This window comes from Siniperca chuatsi, linkage group LG14, assembly GCF_020085105.1.
Source record: "Siniperca chuatsi isolate FFG_IHB_CAS linkage group LG14, ASM2008510v1, whole genome shotgun sequence".
Lineage (NCBI taxonomy): Eukaryota > Metazoa > Chordata > Actinopteri > Centrarchiformes > Sinipercidae > Siniperca > Siniperca chuatsi.
In genome coordinates, this window is record NC_058055.1 from 23,249,144 (window position 1) to 23,268,220 (window position 19,077).

The following is a 19,077-nucleotide window of genomic DNA, read 5'->3' on the forward strand; positions in this document are numbered from 1 at the left end:
AACATCGGAAAGAAAGGAAGATCTACAACATGCTGTTACGCACATAAAACAGACAAAGTAATGTATTCTATTACAGATATGTGGGAAGGGGTTGTAACCCTTGACTCTGTTCAAAGATGGTCTCTGGCGTTGGCGATGGGACTGGCCTCCTCCAGATGATGCCGGTTTTGGTCCAGTGTTCACAGAAAGCCAATCTGCCAGTCTGTTTCTAGTGGTCATTAAGTCTCTGGTCCAGTCTTTGCCATTGATGTCGTGTTTACTACATATGTGATGATTGCCCCCCCACAATTTTGTTGTAGTGATGCCGCCGTGTTCTCAGATCTTACCAATTACTTAAAGCAATGGTACACTGACTTGTAATAGGGAGAATGGCACCTCTTTCATTCCCTGAACGCCTGTTCTTGCAGTATGTAACTTGGGTTGAGTGGGTACAATCTCCAGCGAGAATTGCATAATTCTAAATCACACACCACCAACTATGGGTCTTCAGCTAGCTATAAGAAGACGCTAGCGCGGTATTCTCAGTACCGACATCATGGCAGAGACGAAGAGACTGAAGAGGACATTGATGGAGGAAGCTAAGAAGAGAAAAAGAGAGATTGACCGAGCAAGAGGCCGGACAAGAGTAAATCTCAGACTGGCTTTTAGTCGTTGGCAAGAGCTTCAAGAAAAAAAAAAGGCTACATGACAGACGCCGAGCTGACCTTCTTGCTGTTGGACTAGTAAGTAATATTAGCTGGCTTGCTATGTCTTGTGTTGTTGCACTTGCTTGATGTAAAAGTGAATTGCACTCTGAAACTGTAGGGGCACCAAATAGTAAAAAAAAAAAAAAATCTTGCATAATAGGGCTTTAAGTGAGTACAGTGTTATCATCATCGATAGAAACGATGGCCACAGCTCCCAGAGTAAAACAAAAGTAAATGGCCTTTAACTTTCCACTGCACTGCACTATTCTCAGTGTCAAACAAATTCCTGTTTCTGGCCCTGTTTCCTGTACGCCATCCTTTAACGATTTCATTAAATTTCTTGGACACATTCTCAGCTGAGCAACTGGTGTGAGCAACTGGTGTCTGGCTCATGTTGCCACAGCAATATACCATCAATTCATACCAAGAGCAGAAATGTAGTGAGTGAATCATTCATTATCAGATGTGTTCTCATTTGGTATCTGCTTCAAGCTCACTATCGCAGCCAGAAACACTAATACCACAGATGATGGCGCAGCACTCAAAGCTCAGCAGTACAACAACAGGGTGTCAGGGTTGCAAGCTCTACAAACATTGGCTTCTTTCTACCCGCAGAACACACACATGGAAACACACACACCCCTCCACCACCGCGGCCGCTGCCTCCAGCATGTGCTATTTTGCCAACTGCAACCCTGGGCAAGATAATAAGATGGCCAGCAGACATTTTGTCAATATTTCTGTCTTGGCTCAGAGTGTGCCTGGCCGGCTGCTTACTGATAGATGTGTTGACTGAATTCTTTTTTCTTTTTTTTTTCCACAGGAGCTCTGCCCTGGTTTGCCAGACTGCAAGGGAGCAAGTAGAGGCAAGTGTATAGGGAGGAGAGAAGGGCTCACTAATGCAAAGCAGTTCATTAAAATCAAGCACAAAGCATCTATCAGGGGGGAGGGATGCTGCTAATCAGTGCCTGTGGTTAGTCCAGCAATATGTAAAAAGGAGAGTACACTCCTCAGCTGTGATCTTGTCTGGGGAGCAGCGGAGTTGGTTGATGCTAAGGAGGCCGTGCAGATGATTCATTTTCCAGAAGGATGCTATGAGACTCTGCTCTTGGTCTGCCATCTGATTAACATACACAGCATTATTCATGTCATGAATATACAAGGAGGCAAGGAACAAATAAATACTGACATGCATCCAGGAGCTGATAAATATTAAATGGAGCACACATGGCTTCAGATTTTACCATTTCATAATTTGAACATTCATGCTGTGAGGCCCCTTAGCCAAGGTCTAATCTTGGGTTTAAACAGGTTGAGCAGCCATGTGAGGAAACAAAAAGTTCTTCACAAACATCATATTTGTGCGTCATATAGGTCATGAATACTGGAATTCCGATCTTGGTATAATCATTAGAAGTTTGCAATTTTGTGCAGTTGATTCAGAGAGTACCATAGAACTAAAAGGCAGCTTCTCATTTGTTACTATATGTGACTCTTCTTCACATTTCAACCGGAAATTGTAATGCTTTTATGCTGAATTATAATTCAGCATAATTTGGCCACATAGAAATTAATGTATGAAGTCACTATGTGTGTAATTATCCATTAAAGCGTTAACTAATCACACAAACTCAGATTGACTTGATTATTTATATTTCTTTATGGTGAGCAACAGCAATTCATGTAGCCAACATCCTGCATTAATTCAAGTGGTAAATCACTGTGAGTCATGCATTACTTAAGCATGCGTTGTGTAACCTTATTATAAAGTGTTACCGTATTTTCTTATATAAACACATTGTATTTGCTTTATGTGCTCCAACTTTAGATTTGTTTAGGATTTAATGCTCTTTTGCCATTTCAGTATACATTAGTTGATTGTGAGCTCACATAAACCAAAACAAGAAACCTAAAGACATCGCATTACCACACTGATGACATAAAACACGTGGTAACAAGACAAAAAGTCTACAGCCATGCTAGTGGCTCTGAGAGGCTGTAGTTACAGCAGGCACAGTAGTGCTTTGAGCTAAATGCTAACGTCAGCATGCTGATGTTTAGCAGGTATAATGTTTACCATGTTCACCATCTTAGTTTAGCATGTTAGCATGCTAACATTTGCTAATTAGCACTAAACACAAAGTACAGCTTGTCAGTATTTAGTCATGAACCAAGCTATAGCAAATAGCTTGGTTTATGGAAAAACTCAACAGCAATGTCTCTTCATGACCCGGATACTCAAGATCATCCACAGACCTTAGTGTGAGCAGTTTCATGTAGGAAGTATTTTAATACAGTTTCAAATGTATTTTTTTGGTGCTTTGAGCACCACAAGCGAGTGCCATCTAGTTCCATTATATACGAGAGAAGGCAGACATCTCTACGGCCGATATTTCCAAAACTCAGCAACTCACATCAAAACAATCTACAGTAGATGGATAAATAGCACTACAGGGAGGAAAAATTTGCATTTTTGATTTTGGGGTGAACTGCCCCTTTAAGACACAAAGGGAGAGAAAGACAAATGAGTCTTGAAATTAGTCTTCATTTACCGAGAACTTGTATCGAATTAGTCTTATCAAAGGTAATTACACAATTAACATTACATACTGTCTGTGAGTGCTGAGGACTGTCCAAATTCCAATTCATCAAGTCCACAAGGGGCCTCATACGGACTTTCTGCAGACTTCCAGAGTCCACTTGGGGTGAAGACTCCACCAGACTTAGCTCGGAAATTACCCATAATTCATAGCAATATGGATGTGACAATGTAAAATAGTAATTATAGTAATATCATATGCACCATATTTATTTTTGACATCATTTGTTTTTAATTTTTTGTTGTATAAGTTTATTGATGCAATATGTTTTGATAATGCACATACTGAATATGCATAGGCTGAATAGCTTGAATTTATTATATTCTGTAAAGAAAGACAGGCAAAGGTTGGTTTGTGTCCACCTATAAATATTATATTGTCTTTGGCAGCTCATGTAAAGGGACACTTTACTGCACTGACCATATCTAGTTATGGTTACCATGAAATGCAGCAGACCTGCATATGTGCAAAAGTTTCCAGTATACCGTTAGGAACCGTTCACAAAAATACTGTGAAATGAATTACTGGATCAGGAATTTGCACCCAGCACCCTCGCAGACTTGATATGATGGTGAACACGTCACAGTGCGTATGACAAAAGTCTGCAAAGGCTCAGTATGGAGCATGGGGCATCCGCTGTGTGCTATGGGCATCAAATGATGTGTATCAAATTATGTGAAGTGCTCTGTCTGTGTTGCACTTAATGAGTGAATTGTCTGCAGTGTGAAGAAATAAAGACCACAGCAAGAAAATGTATCCTTTAAGTTTACTGGAAAGTAAAGAAAAGTCGAGTCAGCATTTAATTGAGGCCAAGACAAGTCTGAAGTAAAGTGGATTTGAAAACAAGAAAGTTCTAAGACACCAGAAAAGTTTCATATAAGACCAGAACTCAAACTCCAGAAAACTAAAAGTAAAAGTATTTTCTGCACTTGCCTAGGTGTCTTGTGTATGCATCACAGAGGTTATTAGCCCACAGTCTGGGGTTGTTGCCTTTGAATCATTAAGTAAAGGGTGAGTGTTTGAAGCTCCTTGATATAATGATCCTTGGCAACTCTGAGAGTTCAAAGTAAATTGGCAAGGGTAAAAAAGGCTTTTCTGCCACTGAACAAAATAGAGAAATCAGCGAGCTATGTTTAATAGAATTTTCATCAGTGCTCAACCAGTCTCTCAAATGGGTTATCTAAGATAATGGCTGCACGGGTTCATTACCTCCTTGTCAAATTAAATTTCTTTTTCTCCTCCAGGGGGATTGGATAGTGATTACAGATCTAACCAAAAGAAGGCTCTAACTTTCACTCTGTAAAACTGGGAAAAGGCCTCAATGACATCAAAATTAGTATATTTCATCTTGAGACCTTTGTTGTAAGCTGACCCATTCACATCACAAAGAGAGTAGGTGTTTAATGTGGTAGCACTGAGGATTGTCTTTGTTTGCCTTTTTTGTCTTTGTGTGACTCTTGTTCCTCTTAAGTGAAGGCCTTTTGTAAAAATGGGGCGATGCATAAGGCAACAAGCGGCATTTACTTAAATAAAACAATCAGTAGATGAGACATGGCTGTAGGGCTTAATGGATTCTTATTTATTGTTTTGTTTTGTTTTTAAAGGAAATTAAAATGTTAAATGGTGCGTACAAAACACAGAGACTCTAAACTCAACTGAAAATACATCCTGAAAATATAACTCTTACAGACCAAAGTGGAACAACTGCAATTGTCCACAAATTTAAAGTTAGAATCCTTAAGATTTCAATCCTGATAGATTTGGCAACACCTGTGTTTACTGGTAACAGTAAGTGCATTTTAATAATACTTCAGACTATAGTTCTAAAAGACGTGTGTCTTGCTGGCGTCAGCAAACAGGCCTTGAGTGGCCTGAAGAAGAGCAGGCAAACCAACCATGGGCTGAGAGGATTAATCGCGTCAAGTTGATTTAGCTAATGAAAAAAAGACCAATGAAGACGGTCAGCAGAGTTGCCCGGCACTGTCATACTGAACTCAGGATCGAATGTTGCTCATTAGTGAAATTCACGCATATACCGTCTTTTTTCATCTGCATCACATTCAGCATGTGCATGTATTGTTTCCTTCTAAGGTGGCTGACGTTCAGGAGCCATTAATGGCAGGGTTGGCTGTTCAGTCTTCAGCTCCTCTTGTCTACATGTCAAAGTGTTCTTGAGCTAGAGCCGCAATTGTTACTGACGGTTAGGCCAGTGCCTTACATGGTACAGTAGCTCCACAAACACTCAGCGTGTGGGTGAATTAGAAGCTCTTTGAGTAAAAGAGCTATATAAATGTTGGCCATTTACCATTTTCCAATGGCAGACTCCATGACAATGACAATGACTATTGAGAGGCAATAAAATGAAATGGCTATTGAGGAAAAAATGCCTGCCATGAAAAAATATCAACAAGACTACCTCTGTGTCCCAGTTCCATACTACATATTAATTGTGTATAGAATGTACTACATACTATTCTTTATAGTATTTTTTTTTTTTGCAGGTAGTATACAAGATAACAACACACTGAACAGTTTTATACTAACAGGAAATGATACAATAAGCGTGCCATCGGACGTCAGTCAAACTGGGACAGCACATTTTTTTCCAAAAATGTTGTACTTGTTTTCTGAGATGTTCTGGAGCTGTTTCACCACCATCCACAATTAGTTTTAATGTTGTCCAGATGTGAGCAGCGCCTTGATTTTCTTTGTGCATTGCATTGTGGGAGAATACTGTACATCAACAGCACATTCAAAAATCAAGGGGTTTTTTTTAGCACGCATACTGACTGTTTTGAATGTACTTTATTTTGTCACTTTTCCAGTGTGAACACACTACATACTCAAAAACTGCTCAGAAATATTGTGTAGTATAGATTTGGGACACAGCCACAGTAGCCGCTTTGTGAGGCTGTTCTTATGCATCGTTCATATCAGAGTTATCATAATTACGCTACAGGTGCCTGAGTTTTCAAAATAAATGCACATTTTAACAAAAGTGTGACGGTTACTTAGGAGGACCTTCATCTTTGATACTATGCTAAGGTAAAAAAAAAAAAACAACAACATACAATGCTGTGGTTGTTTCAATTGAGACCATAAGGAGAGGTTTTTATTTTGCAAGGATAAACCACTGTATGGTTACATACCACTGTTCTTTCAGGTACTTTTAATTTCGATTGATATATTTGTTGGCAACACATCTAAAAAGCCATAAAAAGACTGAAGTCTGAGGAACCTTTCCTGACAAAAGGAAGGGTAAAGGTTTTTATTACCTCGCTAGTCGAAAGTGAAAATTGGAATGAAAATAAAAGCCAACATGTTTTGGCCACAGACTGGCCTTCAACATTGGGGAAGTACAAAGCAAAGTGAATGAAGCAGCTAAAAAGCATTTTCTTTTACCCCTCTTTGAGGAAGAATTACATCAGACTGTACCACTCAAGATGTGCAGGATCTACAAATAAACAGCTTCAAAGAGATGGCTGTGCCACCTGTGTGATGAGTGAACTTTAATCATCAAAGTGGAATGGGTGGAGCATGTTGTGTCCAGAAGGCAATTTGCATTTTAATATGTTTTAAGTTGTTTGATTCAACAGTGTGTGGATATTTTTCACAGCCAAATCGCATCATGGCAAATACTGGATCACTAAAGAGTTCACTAACTGTTAATAGTCTACAAAATATTCAAAGACACTGATAAGAACTTATGATGCCTTCAAGTGGGTTTGTGTTTAGTCCATTTGAATGATCTACTGATGTGGTATTCATGGCATCATATATGGAAATGTTCTGATCTGACAAGTTAATGTTTTGGGAGCCCATGAAAATGACATTTTCTTAATTATCACTTTTTGTTTCATATTTCCTAGCATGACAGTGAAATGCAGGGAGCCTCAAACCAGTCACCACGTTGAAAAGGGAACAAAGGCAACGTCCATCTGCAGGAAAATTAACTTCCCTATGTGACATTTGAATTCCTCATGGCACAACTGAAACTGTGGACCTCTTCTCTTCATTAAAATATAATAAACAGATATGTCTTTGGATTAATACAATATTTTTAAGTTGAATGCTAATATAAACTTAAGACTAATAAGACGGTGTAGTCCCTCATTCGTCCAGGAGTGTTCTATCGTAGAAAAGGTTTCAGTCGTAGTCATCTGGACACTGACTTAAGACTAATATAAATTTAGTCCTTTACTGTAGTATACACAAAGTCCTAAACTTCCAGTTTTGTATAATACTGTTACTGTTTACTACTGTTACTCTGTTGCCATTGTCTTTTTCTTTCTTTCTTTTTCCCTCAGTAGTAGATGTGGATGCTTAATGTAACCAAGGTTGGACGATCTCTCCTAGTTCAGAGCAGAGGTGGGACAAACTTATTGTTTTCAAACATCTAGCAAGCCAAAGAGCCTGATATATATGGCGTTTTTTAAGTTCTATAACTTACACAGTGGAGTGTAACTGTACTTTGAACGTTGTCCACCCATTGCCACCAAATTTAGCACTTCATTTATTTTTAAAAATGTTGTCGGTGAACATAATCCAAGCAGCGGTTACGTTGGGTATCATAATGTACTTGGGAAAACAATTTATTAATATCCATCCATCCTTTATCTATAACCATTTATCCTCAGAGGGTCGCAGGAGGCTGGAGCCGATTCCAGCTGACATTGGGCGAGAGGTGGGGTCCACCCTGGACAGGTCGCCAGTCGATTTAGTTATGTAGAGACGTAATATCTAGGAGACAGGGTTGGTTAGGCATAATGGGTTTTTTCCCACTTCTCTAGTCAAACCCAGAGCTCTGGGTTTGTAGTCTTGTAGTCAGAAATTGCTGTTAATTCAGCTTAAAACCAAAGTTGTAATAAACTGTTATCTGAACATCTCATGTGACAACAGAAAATGAGCCTCCAATTTGTGCTTTTGTCACATAAATCCATTCATGGTAGAGGAAACTTATGTTTGCAGTATTCATAAAACATAAACTGCATTTCAGAGATAATTCTCGTTTCATGAAATTTTATGAGACTGGGTTATTTATGAGCAGATGCAGCCCCAGCCCCAAACTGACTAAACAGCAGCAGCTGTGGCCTGCAACGTCCAAATCCAAAGAGGAGATGAAGTGGTTCTCATGGCTGGCTGGCTTCATATGCGGGATACTCTGATCCGACCCATCTTTTGACCAGGGTGACCAAGAATCCTGCTCAATTTTGTCAATGAACACATGATTATGTATCATCTTGTTTACAAGTCTTTGGTGGCAGGTCTTCCTATTTTTGTCACTGAAGTGTGAACGGTGTGATGTATGTGTTGGCCTGGATCTCAGACTCTCTGCGTCAATATGAAATATGTGGATGTCAATTAGTTTGTGCTCAGCAGCACCCAGGTGTGCACATGCAACACTATCAATATCAAGCTGGGAGCTGCTGAAAAACTGTGCTTAATTAATCTGTCTGGGTAAAATTAAAGAAATATTTCTGTTTATTAGAGCTTTGGTCTTATTTTCGTAAATTGGCCTTCATTACTACGGGTTATGATAACACTGTACTCACCAGTAATTGCTGAGATCTGGGACATCTGCAACATCGCTGCAACAAAGTCCATGGGGCAAAATGAGCAGACGATCATAGAGGTTGTCAACAAACCAGCAGTTTAGCCAGAGTATCGAAATCACTTTATTTGGAGTGAGTGCCCCAGAAATGTCTCTAATCCCTCAATTAGTTTGACCAACATGGAGATATTTTTTTTCAGCCTGCTTGATTGTCTGAACACTCGTCTTTCTTGCCTTAGCAGATTTCTTTTTAGCATGGCTGCATTCCCAGATCTCAGCAATTAATTCGGTGAGTAGAATGTTTTTTTTACCGATAGTAATGGTGACAATTATATGAGTTGTAACAGGATAAGTGTGAATCAGAAAGGTCAAACTCATCTTAGTCACATCAACCCAGTGAGAAGATAATCATATATATGATGGTTTTAAAAGTTGAGGAGTCGCTGCGTCTCCAGTTGTGACAAGTTTCTACAGTTTTTGATTACATTTCCCAAAGTGACACATCCACTGTTGTTGCTTACTGACGAGATGATGAGCAGCAGGTTATCTGGTGCTCAGCATGAGGGTTGCCTCTCTGCAGATATCCTGATTGGTTGATGTGTGTCTGCACGCAGAGGGAGATGCCTTCACAGCCTGTTAGACAGCTCCAGCTCTACTCAAAACACCAACTTTCTTCTAAAGTATAGAGACGGTTCCAGTCAAAGTTTCCACAAACAAATGCTCCGTTAAAAGAACAGGGTTTCTTTACTCATACATACAGGATATTTACTGTACGCAACTGTTACATTCAGTGTGTGAATAAAATAGTATTCTAAATATTGATATAATCAGCCAACGCAGGTAATGCCTACTGTAAAACAAATGAATCTTATGTGTGTTTTAAACACTGACTATTTTGCTTCACACATTTCCTCGAACATACATCTTCCTAATTATTAAGCTGGATTGCGCTGCATAATGGAACAGTTTCTTTTTACGCTTGAGGTTATACTTTTCTTGTTTTATAATTTTATTTGCACAGAAAAAAATTCATAGTACTGTACAGGGTGGCTGTAGCCATGGAGGAAGAGCGGGTCGTTCACTAATCACAGGGTTGGCAGTTTGATCCCCAGCTCCTCCTGTCCACATGTCAAAGTGTCCTTGGGCAAGACGCTGGCCCCAATTGCCCCCGATGGTCAGAGTGAATGGGTGAGTGAGAAGCTGTGAAACACCTAAAAAAGCGCTGTGTGAGTGCAGCCATTTAATCTTTACATTTATGGTCCTTAAATCACTTCAAATTTGTCACATGAGGATACCAAATGTTGGGCATATGCATGAACAGAGGAAGTCGTATTTATGATATAGGACAGTCTACAGCTTTGTGTCAATAAACACAAAGCGTGGCCATCTGCTGTCCTTCCAGCACCACAAGCAGAGCAGTGGAGAAGAGCTTGATGCTAAAGGGCAGCAGCCGTGCTGCATGTCATGCTAATGGAAGGAAATACAGAAACTTGATTACTGTCAATGACAACAGCAAGCTAATTTGTCTCAAAGGATGTGTAGAGGTAGCTCACTTCGACACAAATGTCACCAATGTGACTACCCTGCCCACAAAGCCATATTAAAAACCTTTTTATTTAGTACTGCATTCATCTCTGAAATGTTGCTGAATATGTGCTAAATTTCCAATGTTGTTTGTTGTGTTTTCAGCTAAGTAAAGTAGCGATCTGTGGAGAAACTTTGGAGACGGTGGCTTCAGGAAATATGAATCAGTGAAAACACCGGATACATTCTGAGACAATTATTAGAAAACTAAAATAGCAGCCACCATAACCATATAACATTTCTTTTTTGTTGTGTGGAATATGTGAAGTCTCCAAATTCCACTCTTGCTGGCAGAGTGTAGCTAGATGATGTCAATGTAATGCTTAGAGCAACACAAACTAATTTCCATTCAGCTTCATATTATTGGGGTGGCAGCACAATTTCTGAAAACCATGACACATTAATTTGAAAGTATCCGCATGGCTTGATACCACTAGCACCACTAGCAAAAAGGGAGAAGATGTGTTTTTTGGGATTTTTTTTATGAATTTACCCTTTAAATATTAAAGTGCAGCATTAATAAAAATAATTTAATAAGAATGATTGGAATGAGTCAGAAGTTGAATCTAGGCAGAAAGATAACTTGAGTAGTGCTGAATTATGTGTGTAATTTGAAAGATCTAACTTTTCATGTAAATCGTGACTCTTTTCTTCAAAGTAGGATTCAAGATTTGACATGGAATCGATATTAGCAAAAGTAAAGTATTTTTCATTGCTTGCACTAGGGGACATTATATTTCACGTGTAGTGTCTAAACGTGCTTCTTGAAAGATGGGAATCAATTATAATACTAAATTTGAAATAGCTCCTGACATTCTCCAAGCTCTTAACTAGGACATAACTTCTGAAAGTGAATAGAAGATCAAAACCTTTTTATCTACAGGGCTTAAAGTTCATTGATGGCCCCTTGTGGCAATTTAAGGGCTGTGGATGAAGAAGAAGTTTCATTTAAAATGTTTGTCAGTCCCTGCTGGCAATATAAACATCATAATGAAAATTGATCACAAAGAAAATTGGCAATGGCTTCTATTTAAGAGTAAAGAATGAAAAGAGAGGAATAAACAACTGGATCAAGAGAAAAGAACAAGAGCAGAAAAACAAGTCTTCAACCAATAACAAAATCACATTCCTACAGAGGGGCCAAATAATTCAAAAGCTTCTGTTGGTATATCAGAGGTATCACTATAATATTTATGTAGCCTATAACACAGTGCATGTAGTCAACTATAATACAGTAGGCTACAGTTTGTCAAAGGCTGAGACTACTCCCTCTGGTACCTTAGAGCACTGGTGACACCTTGTGGCTGGATCAGTTTCATAGCAGAAGCAATTTGTCATCTCTGCCATTAAACCCAAACAGTTTAATTTTGTATTTTGTTTTGTTTACTTTGAGTGCAAAATCTGAAAGTAAAATATTAACCCAAGATTACAAGCAGTAGCCTAGAAGACTGGCAGGAGAACAAACATGTTGATCAGGACAGAATCACACCAATGTAATGGTCAAACAATATGGGCCCAAGCAGTTGGTCAAAGTACTGCTATTGCAGTCTGAAGATGCATATAACAGTAGCCTACTTTACAATACGCATAATGAATACATGTGTGGGCCTGTACGCCAAACCTAATTCAGAAATCTTGCAAAAATAAGTGTTCCTTTCTAATCAGTTACAATACACAACTAACATAACTTAATTTAACGTTTTTTCGATTAAGTAGCCTTTTCTGGAAAGTTCTGCATTTCAGTGTTTCAATGAAAATAACTTGATTTCAAACACTTCATATTACTTTGCCCTGCTTTACAGACATACACGTTTTGTAAGTACTAACACTGTTGGGTGTATTGGAAGATGCCGATTTGAGGAGTGGCTCCCAGCTTAGTGTGGCCTATGAAGTTTTTTCCTCGAGGTGTATGCGCTTGGGTAAAAAGGAGACTATTTTAAATTCGTACGTTTGTAAAGGAAGTTTGGTATTATGGTCTCTAAGTGAGAATGGGGCGCATCTGGGCCTGGCTGTAGCTGGTACCACCGTTGAATGTGCAGGTAAAACACTTATTGTAATATGGCGTATGAAATGCGTGTGTAGATAAATCGGGGGGCGTTTCAGCACCTTTTCCAGCTGTGTGACAGGACCTTTAAGCGCAGTGGCGCTGTTCCTGTAGCACCATGAGCAGATCCTCCAATTGGCCAATCGGAAACCATAACAAACCTGCCGTGATGAGAAACCACGCGCTCATTGGATGCCCTTTGTATGACGTTTTAGGTACGTCGATTCTGATTGGTCGCTAGTCCACCTTTAGTTTAGTACGCATCCCTCTTTCACGGTTGTACCGGAATACGAGCAACCTAAACAAGGTACAGTACTATTTACAATTGTAGATATAACTTTATATTAACAATACGACAGTGCAGCTCAGTTATTCGCAAATGTAACCATGTGATGCAGCATTTTATGTTTGTTAATGCAACAAAATCTTTACCTTTTCATGAAGTTATATAGGCTAAATATGACATCTCGATCACTTTTCTCATCTCATTTGTTTTCCACAGATTTAACGTACACGTTTGGTTTGCAGAACTTTACATATTCGCTAATGTGTATTTGTGTCACCTAATGGGTAATTTGGCATATTTATTTTAAACTGCAGAAATTAAATCCACTGTAAAGTAGTGCAATAAGGATTTGGTCACCTCAGAAGTCCAGTCAGGGTCTATCAGCACAATAACTATAGGCTACACAAAATAAATAATACACATACATTCACTCACTGTCTATTAGTGTAATGGCTTCTTGTGTTAGACAAAACTCCACAATTGTTAAAGGAAGGTGTCACAACTCCTAGTTATATAAAAATAATTCTTTGGATCTCTGTTCAATTATACTGTCTCTTAAAAGATGTATATTATTTGCTAAAAAAAAAATCCCTCATTTAATTATAAATAAATAAATATAATTGATTAATAAATTCCATGTAGAGGTCATTTGATATTATCTGACAGCCACAAAGTCAGATTTTGAGGGAAAGCAGAATTGCTTTATAAAATGCTTTATGGCACAAAAAAAGGAGCCAAAGAGTTTGATGGTAATGTCAGATGGTGGAGGAGGTGAAAAACAACATGTATACCCCCTTAGATATCTTTACTTTAACAACTCCCTACAGTACACTGTATAAACACTTAATATTAAAAGGTTTATAACACACTATACTATAGTTTTAAGCAGATAAAGGACATTTTTCTAAAGTAAAATCTTCCTATGACACATCCTGAACTGGTGCATACACCGTTAATTAATGATTTAATTAATCACAGTATGAAATTGCTGTAATCATATTTAATGATGGATAATTTCACACATGCACAAATCCTTATAGTATGTTATAAAACATTTATTAACTGTTTACATGCATGAACAAATCCTTTACAGGCAGGTTTGAAACGTTTATAAATGTGTTATAACTCTAATTAAAGGTGAGGTGTGCGATTCTAATCCAATACACGTCTTTTTGTCAAATTTAGCAAATATCTCCTCGCAGTCTGCTAGCTGTCAGTTCAGTGTGTGCGCTGAAAACAACAGTGTCTGTACACAGCCCTGGCTCTGTAAATGGGAAATAAACAATGTGGCTCGGACCGAGCCACGCAACACTATTCCAGCCACGATTTGTGTGTCAGGTAACGTTAAATGACTTGCCCACGGACATTCAGCTTACTTTCTAGTTTGCCAAGATATGCTGCTGTTGTGAAGTTAGCTATAGTAGCAGGAGAGTTGTGAGTATCGCTGTCTGGAGCTGCTGTGCTGGCTGAGAAACATCTCGTCCTCTCTGGCTGTTAGCTTCGCAGCAGCAACAGTTTGCTAACCCACAGCCTAGCTAAGCTAACACACAACATAGCTAACGTTAGTTACATTACTTGCTGTGTCGCTCTATATCATGGTATTTGTCATGGTATTGGATTTCTCCAGAATCGCACACCCCACCTTTAAGTCATGTTGAGCTTAAGATTCTTTACCTCAGAAACACTAGTTTCACACAAAAAAAATCTTAAATCAAGGTCCACTTACTAGATTTCCTCTAGAGCTTTCAGCCTAATCGTATTGCTTTCATCAGCAGATGGAGTTTGCTCAGTTGAAAGACATATGATTACTGTGTTATACTATACTGTCAATCATTCATTAACAGTTATTGACAAATAATATTAATAAACACTTATTAAACACTATATTTTAAACCATGTTAATACAGCCTATAAATGTTTTGTTGTTTTTTTTTAAGTGTGTGGGGGGGTTATGTAAAGTGTTACCAAAAACATGTCTCAGTTGAGATGACAGGAAACAACAGGGCTTCTGGGAAATGCAGTGTACTTGGCATCTTTACTGTTACGTGATGTTCGAATGTCAGATTAGTTTCTCTCTGTCTCCTTTCCAGACTTTCCAGATTCAACCATGGATCTTGTGCTGAATGTTGCTGACTATTACGTTCTCACCCCGTATGTTTACCCTGCATCGTGGTCTGAGGACGGGGCCCTGCGGCAGATTATCAGCCTGTTGGTGCTGACGAACCTCGGGGCTGCAGTCCTGTACCTGGGCCTGGGAGCCATCAGCTACTACTTCATCTTCGACCACAATCTCATGAAACACCCACACTTCTTAGAGGTATAAATACTGTATCTCATTTTATGATTGGGGTAGTAATACACTGTTGGCACTGCTAAACCCTAAGCAATCAATTGAACTTTGCATCCACAAGGGGTGAAAAAATTTATGGGAACACCTGCAGAATAAAATGCAATCTTCTTATACCACCTGAAGCTTATTATGCTCCGTTTTGTTGAGGAATTGACTCAACTTTATAGTTTTCAGTGTTGCTGGATTGGATTATAGTGTACATACTATGGCCTCAGTGGCTAGAATTAATTTTATGATTTTTACTCTGTATTCTATTGTATTTAACAGTTGTTTATATTACTGTGTTCACCCCTTATAGTATCATTAGTACCATTAGTGCCTGACAAACATTATTTTTGTGTTGATGTGAAGCCTTTAAGTAGTGTTATTAAGGCCTCAGTGTGCTTCAAATGAACTAGTTGTAAGCTGTGTTGTCTGACCATGGCTAAACGATAAAATGTTCTGAATGGCCACACTTGAAGGCTGGGTGAAAAGCCTGCCGGTCGCTATGCATATTTATATATATAACACAATATTTACAGTTTAAATACTTTGCACTAAAATGTCAAGATTTGGGCCTGAATCCATCAACAACACTACTAAATACCCATATACATTGGTTTTCAGCTGAAAAAGTGGTTTTGGGGTTTAGTCTTTAAGTCAAAATGAATAGTGGTTGGACATATCATTGTTTAAAAATGTATGTTTGATCTGACACAGTAAAGTGTCTTGTCTTTAGTTATAGTCGTTACCCCAGAACACAGTAATTAGGAGCATGAGAAGAGCCACCTTAAAGGATAAGACATTATTCTGGATTTTTCCTCATTGCAAACAAATCCCACGAAAGAAGAGCAAAACGGAGAGTCGGCTGTCTCTCAAAACTTTCTGATTTCCCCGCCCTGTCTGAGCACTCAGCCCCAACCCCATTCATTCCTACTGAATGAACAGGATACAATAATAACACCAACAGCCACCAGATTCAGCTCTGATTATCACAATTATATTTCAGTGTGGATACCAAGGGGTGTTAAATATCACCAGAAATCCCTCTATATACCCTCTGTATCCTATTGTTTATACACCCCCCACCCCATCTTATTTATTTAATCAATTATGTTATTTTTTTCCTACTTAGAATCAGGTTCAGAGGGAGATCAAATATGCGATGACATCTCTTCCCTGGATCAGCATTCCCACAGTGGCCTTGTTTTTCGCTGAAGTTAGAGGATACAGCAAACTGTACAACCATGTCAATGAATCTCCGCTGGGTAAATTGAAGAATGACCTCCACGGCTTTCAGTTGTTCTGTAATCTTGTTGTTTCCATGCTTTTGTCATCAGGCTGAAACCCTGAATGCACCAAGTTCTTGGTGGTGACATGGTCTGTGTGCTTTCAGGTTGGCCTGGGCTCTTCCTGAGTATGATCTCCTTCCTGTTTTTCACTGACATGTGTATCTACTGGATTCATCGGTTCCTACATCATAAGCTTATTTACAAGGTGAGTACATCTGTCTTTTTTGTGTGAACTCATTAGGTTCATCTTTCTAGCTGCTTAAAAGGTTTTTTTTAACATCAACACTTCATTAATTTGACACAGTAAAGTTACTGAAACATAGATATGTGTCCAAACCACTTTTTATTATATACTTTTTATATATGGGTTCATTCATCCAAATTCCTAAAAACATATTCACACAATCTTTCTGGGTGGAGTCTGCATGTCCTCCCCGTGTTACCGTGGGTTCTCTCCGGGTTCTCCGGCTTCCTCCCACCGTCCAAAGACATGCATGTGTAGGTTAATTGATAACTCTAAATTGCCCGTATTGAATGAATGTGAGAGTGAATGGTTGTCTGTCCTTGTCTGTGTCTGTGTTAGCCCTGCGACGAGTTGGTCAGTGACAGTCCTGGATGCATTTTAGAAAATGGATGGATGGATGGATATTTTACCCTTCCTGTTGCTACAGACTAGGCTTTCACATTTGCGTAAGTTTGTATGTTTTAGATGTTATTTTGGCTATTCATGAACATATATTTATATATATCCTTCAAAGACAAAGAAATAAGTCCTTCACAGCAAAGAAATACATTACATTATCTTACATTGTGACGTAACTTAAGTTTGGGGTCAGTTCGACCCCAGAGAAGAAGAACTCCCTGTTGGACCTTTATATGAACAAACTGTCATACAGTAACAGAAATCCAGATAGACTCATTTGGGATTTGGGAGGGCTGGTGTTGTGTAAATGGTATTGTCAACACAAAGCAGATAAAGAGCAGATGAAAATAATTTGTATTTAACTATATTTTACAGCTGGGTTCTCTGAGACCCCAAACAGAAGTAATACTTCTGAAACATGATTCTATCTGTGGGTTTTTAACTGCGCTCTGACCAATTGGTGCGTTATCCGAAGATGTACATATACATAAAACCTGAAGAGAGGGTCGCACTTAGGATTTTGCTGTACCTTCTGAAACATGGCATCAGTTCAAAATCATGTTTATAAGTAATTCTCATAAAATTAGGTAAAGTCATCAAGTATGAAGCTAATAAAACAATGTTGAGTATGTTTTTTGGGTTGTTAAAGAGGGCCAGGGGTCTCCAGGATCCCAAACAAGACATTAGGTTTAAGTAAAAATTAGTATTCTGTCATTTAGTCTGTAACACTGGGTAATGAAAGTTAAACAACAGAGAAGTAAAGGCATCTTTACTGCTGCTACCATTTGACACTTTGTATAATTACCATAAATCAATGGAAATTATACAAAGTGTCAAATAAAATCACAGTGATATATACTTTTAGAGAAAGCAATAACTTTCTGACCCCTGCTCTCTTGTCCCCAACAGCTGTTTCACAAACCACACCACTTATGGAAGATCCCCACTCCCTTTGCCAGCCATGCCTTTCATCCAGTAGACGGCTTCATGCAGGGACTCCCATACCACATCTACCCCTTCTTCTTCCCCCTCCACAAGGTGCTCTACTTGGCCCTGTACATTTTCGTCAACATCTGGACCATCTCTATCCACGATGGTGACTATCGTGTCCCCGGCGCTCTGACGCCTGTCATCAACGGCTCAGCTCACCACACTGACCACCACCTCTTCTTCGACTACAATTACGGCCAATACTTCACTCTGTGGGACCGCCTGGGAGGCTCCTACAGGCACCCGTCGGCTCTGATGGGGATGGGCCCCCACGATCTGATCCGGAAACTTCAAGCAGAGGGAAAGTTAGGAGATGACAGAGTGAAGACTAAAGGGCAAGTGAATGGACATGCTGAGAGAGGAGTCACATGTAAGGAGGAGTAACAGAAGGGGAAATTACAATTAATTGCTGAAAGTGATCACTATTTTTGTAAAGACAATGTGCTACACCCATGCTCAGCTGGAAAATGTAGAGCATAATTTGAGTTCCTTGCCAAATAAGCTGTTGTGGAGCATCTTGAGGAAGCATGAAGAGGCTGGAGCTACTGGAGCGGCTACACTATCAGTGACGCACTAACAGTGAATGGGAGTTTGACTTTATGATTAAGACTGGGAATGGGACTGGTGTCACAAGGACCGATTTTGACTAAATCTTAGATTTAACAAGTAGTTCATCTTTGTAAAATCAGACTGAATCTGAAAAACTTTGAAAACTAACACCTACTTCAAAGGAAAATTATGTTTTTCAACAATTCTCACAATGGTGGGCATTTTGACGGTTGTCTCATGCTCAGTTTGCACTTTTATTACAGAGATACGGGAAACACAACTCTGGCAAAATTACATACGTCGAGTAGGGGTGGGCAATGCGGCCCTGAAATAATATCACGATATTTCAGGGTATTTCTGTGATAACGATATTCTTGACGATATGACAACAATCCTGAAAATTATGAGAGTATATATATTTGTCTATTGAAAATATTATATATATAATATTTGAAAGAATACATTACCGAATTTTTAGTAAATGATTTCTTATTTCACCATTTTAATTCTACTGAATCTTCCA

General features: G+C 38.9%; 1 protein-coding gene across 1 annotated transcript; it reads left to right on the forward strand.

Annotated features, from left to right (window-relative positions):
• Positions 1-12,669: 12,669 nt before the first annotated feature.
• sc5d (sterol-C5-desaturase) lies at positions 12,670-19,015 on the forward strand. The gene is made up of 5 exons (XM_044223429.1): positions 12,670-12,772; positions 14,842-15,068; positions 16,216-16,348; positions 16,477-16,577; positions 17,925-19,015. Exons 2-5 carry the CDS (start codon positions 14,859-14,861, stop codon positions 18,387-18,389), a joined length of 909 nt encoding a protein of 302 aa, XP_044079364.1. The 5' UTR covers positions 12,670-12,772; positions 14,842-14,858; the 3' UTR covers positions 18,390-19,015.
• Positions 19,016-19,077: the final 62 nt, after the last annotated feature.

Excerpts from the sequence above, each read along its gene's own strand:
- sc5d (XM_044223429.1), top strand. The coding sequence starts at position 14,859 with ATGGATCTTGTGCTGAATGTTGCTGACTATTACGTTCTCACCCCGTAT. Across the intron at positions 15,069-16,215 it reads AACACCCACACTTCTTAGAG|AATCAGGTTCAGAGGGAGAT; the intron begins GTATAAATACTG and ends TTTCCTACTTAG. Across the intron at positions 16,578-17,924 it reads ATCATAAGCTTATTTACAAG|CTGTTTCACAAACCACACCA; the intron begins GTGAGTACATCT and ends TGTCCCCAACAG.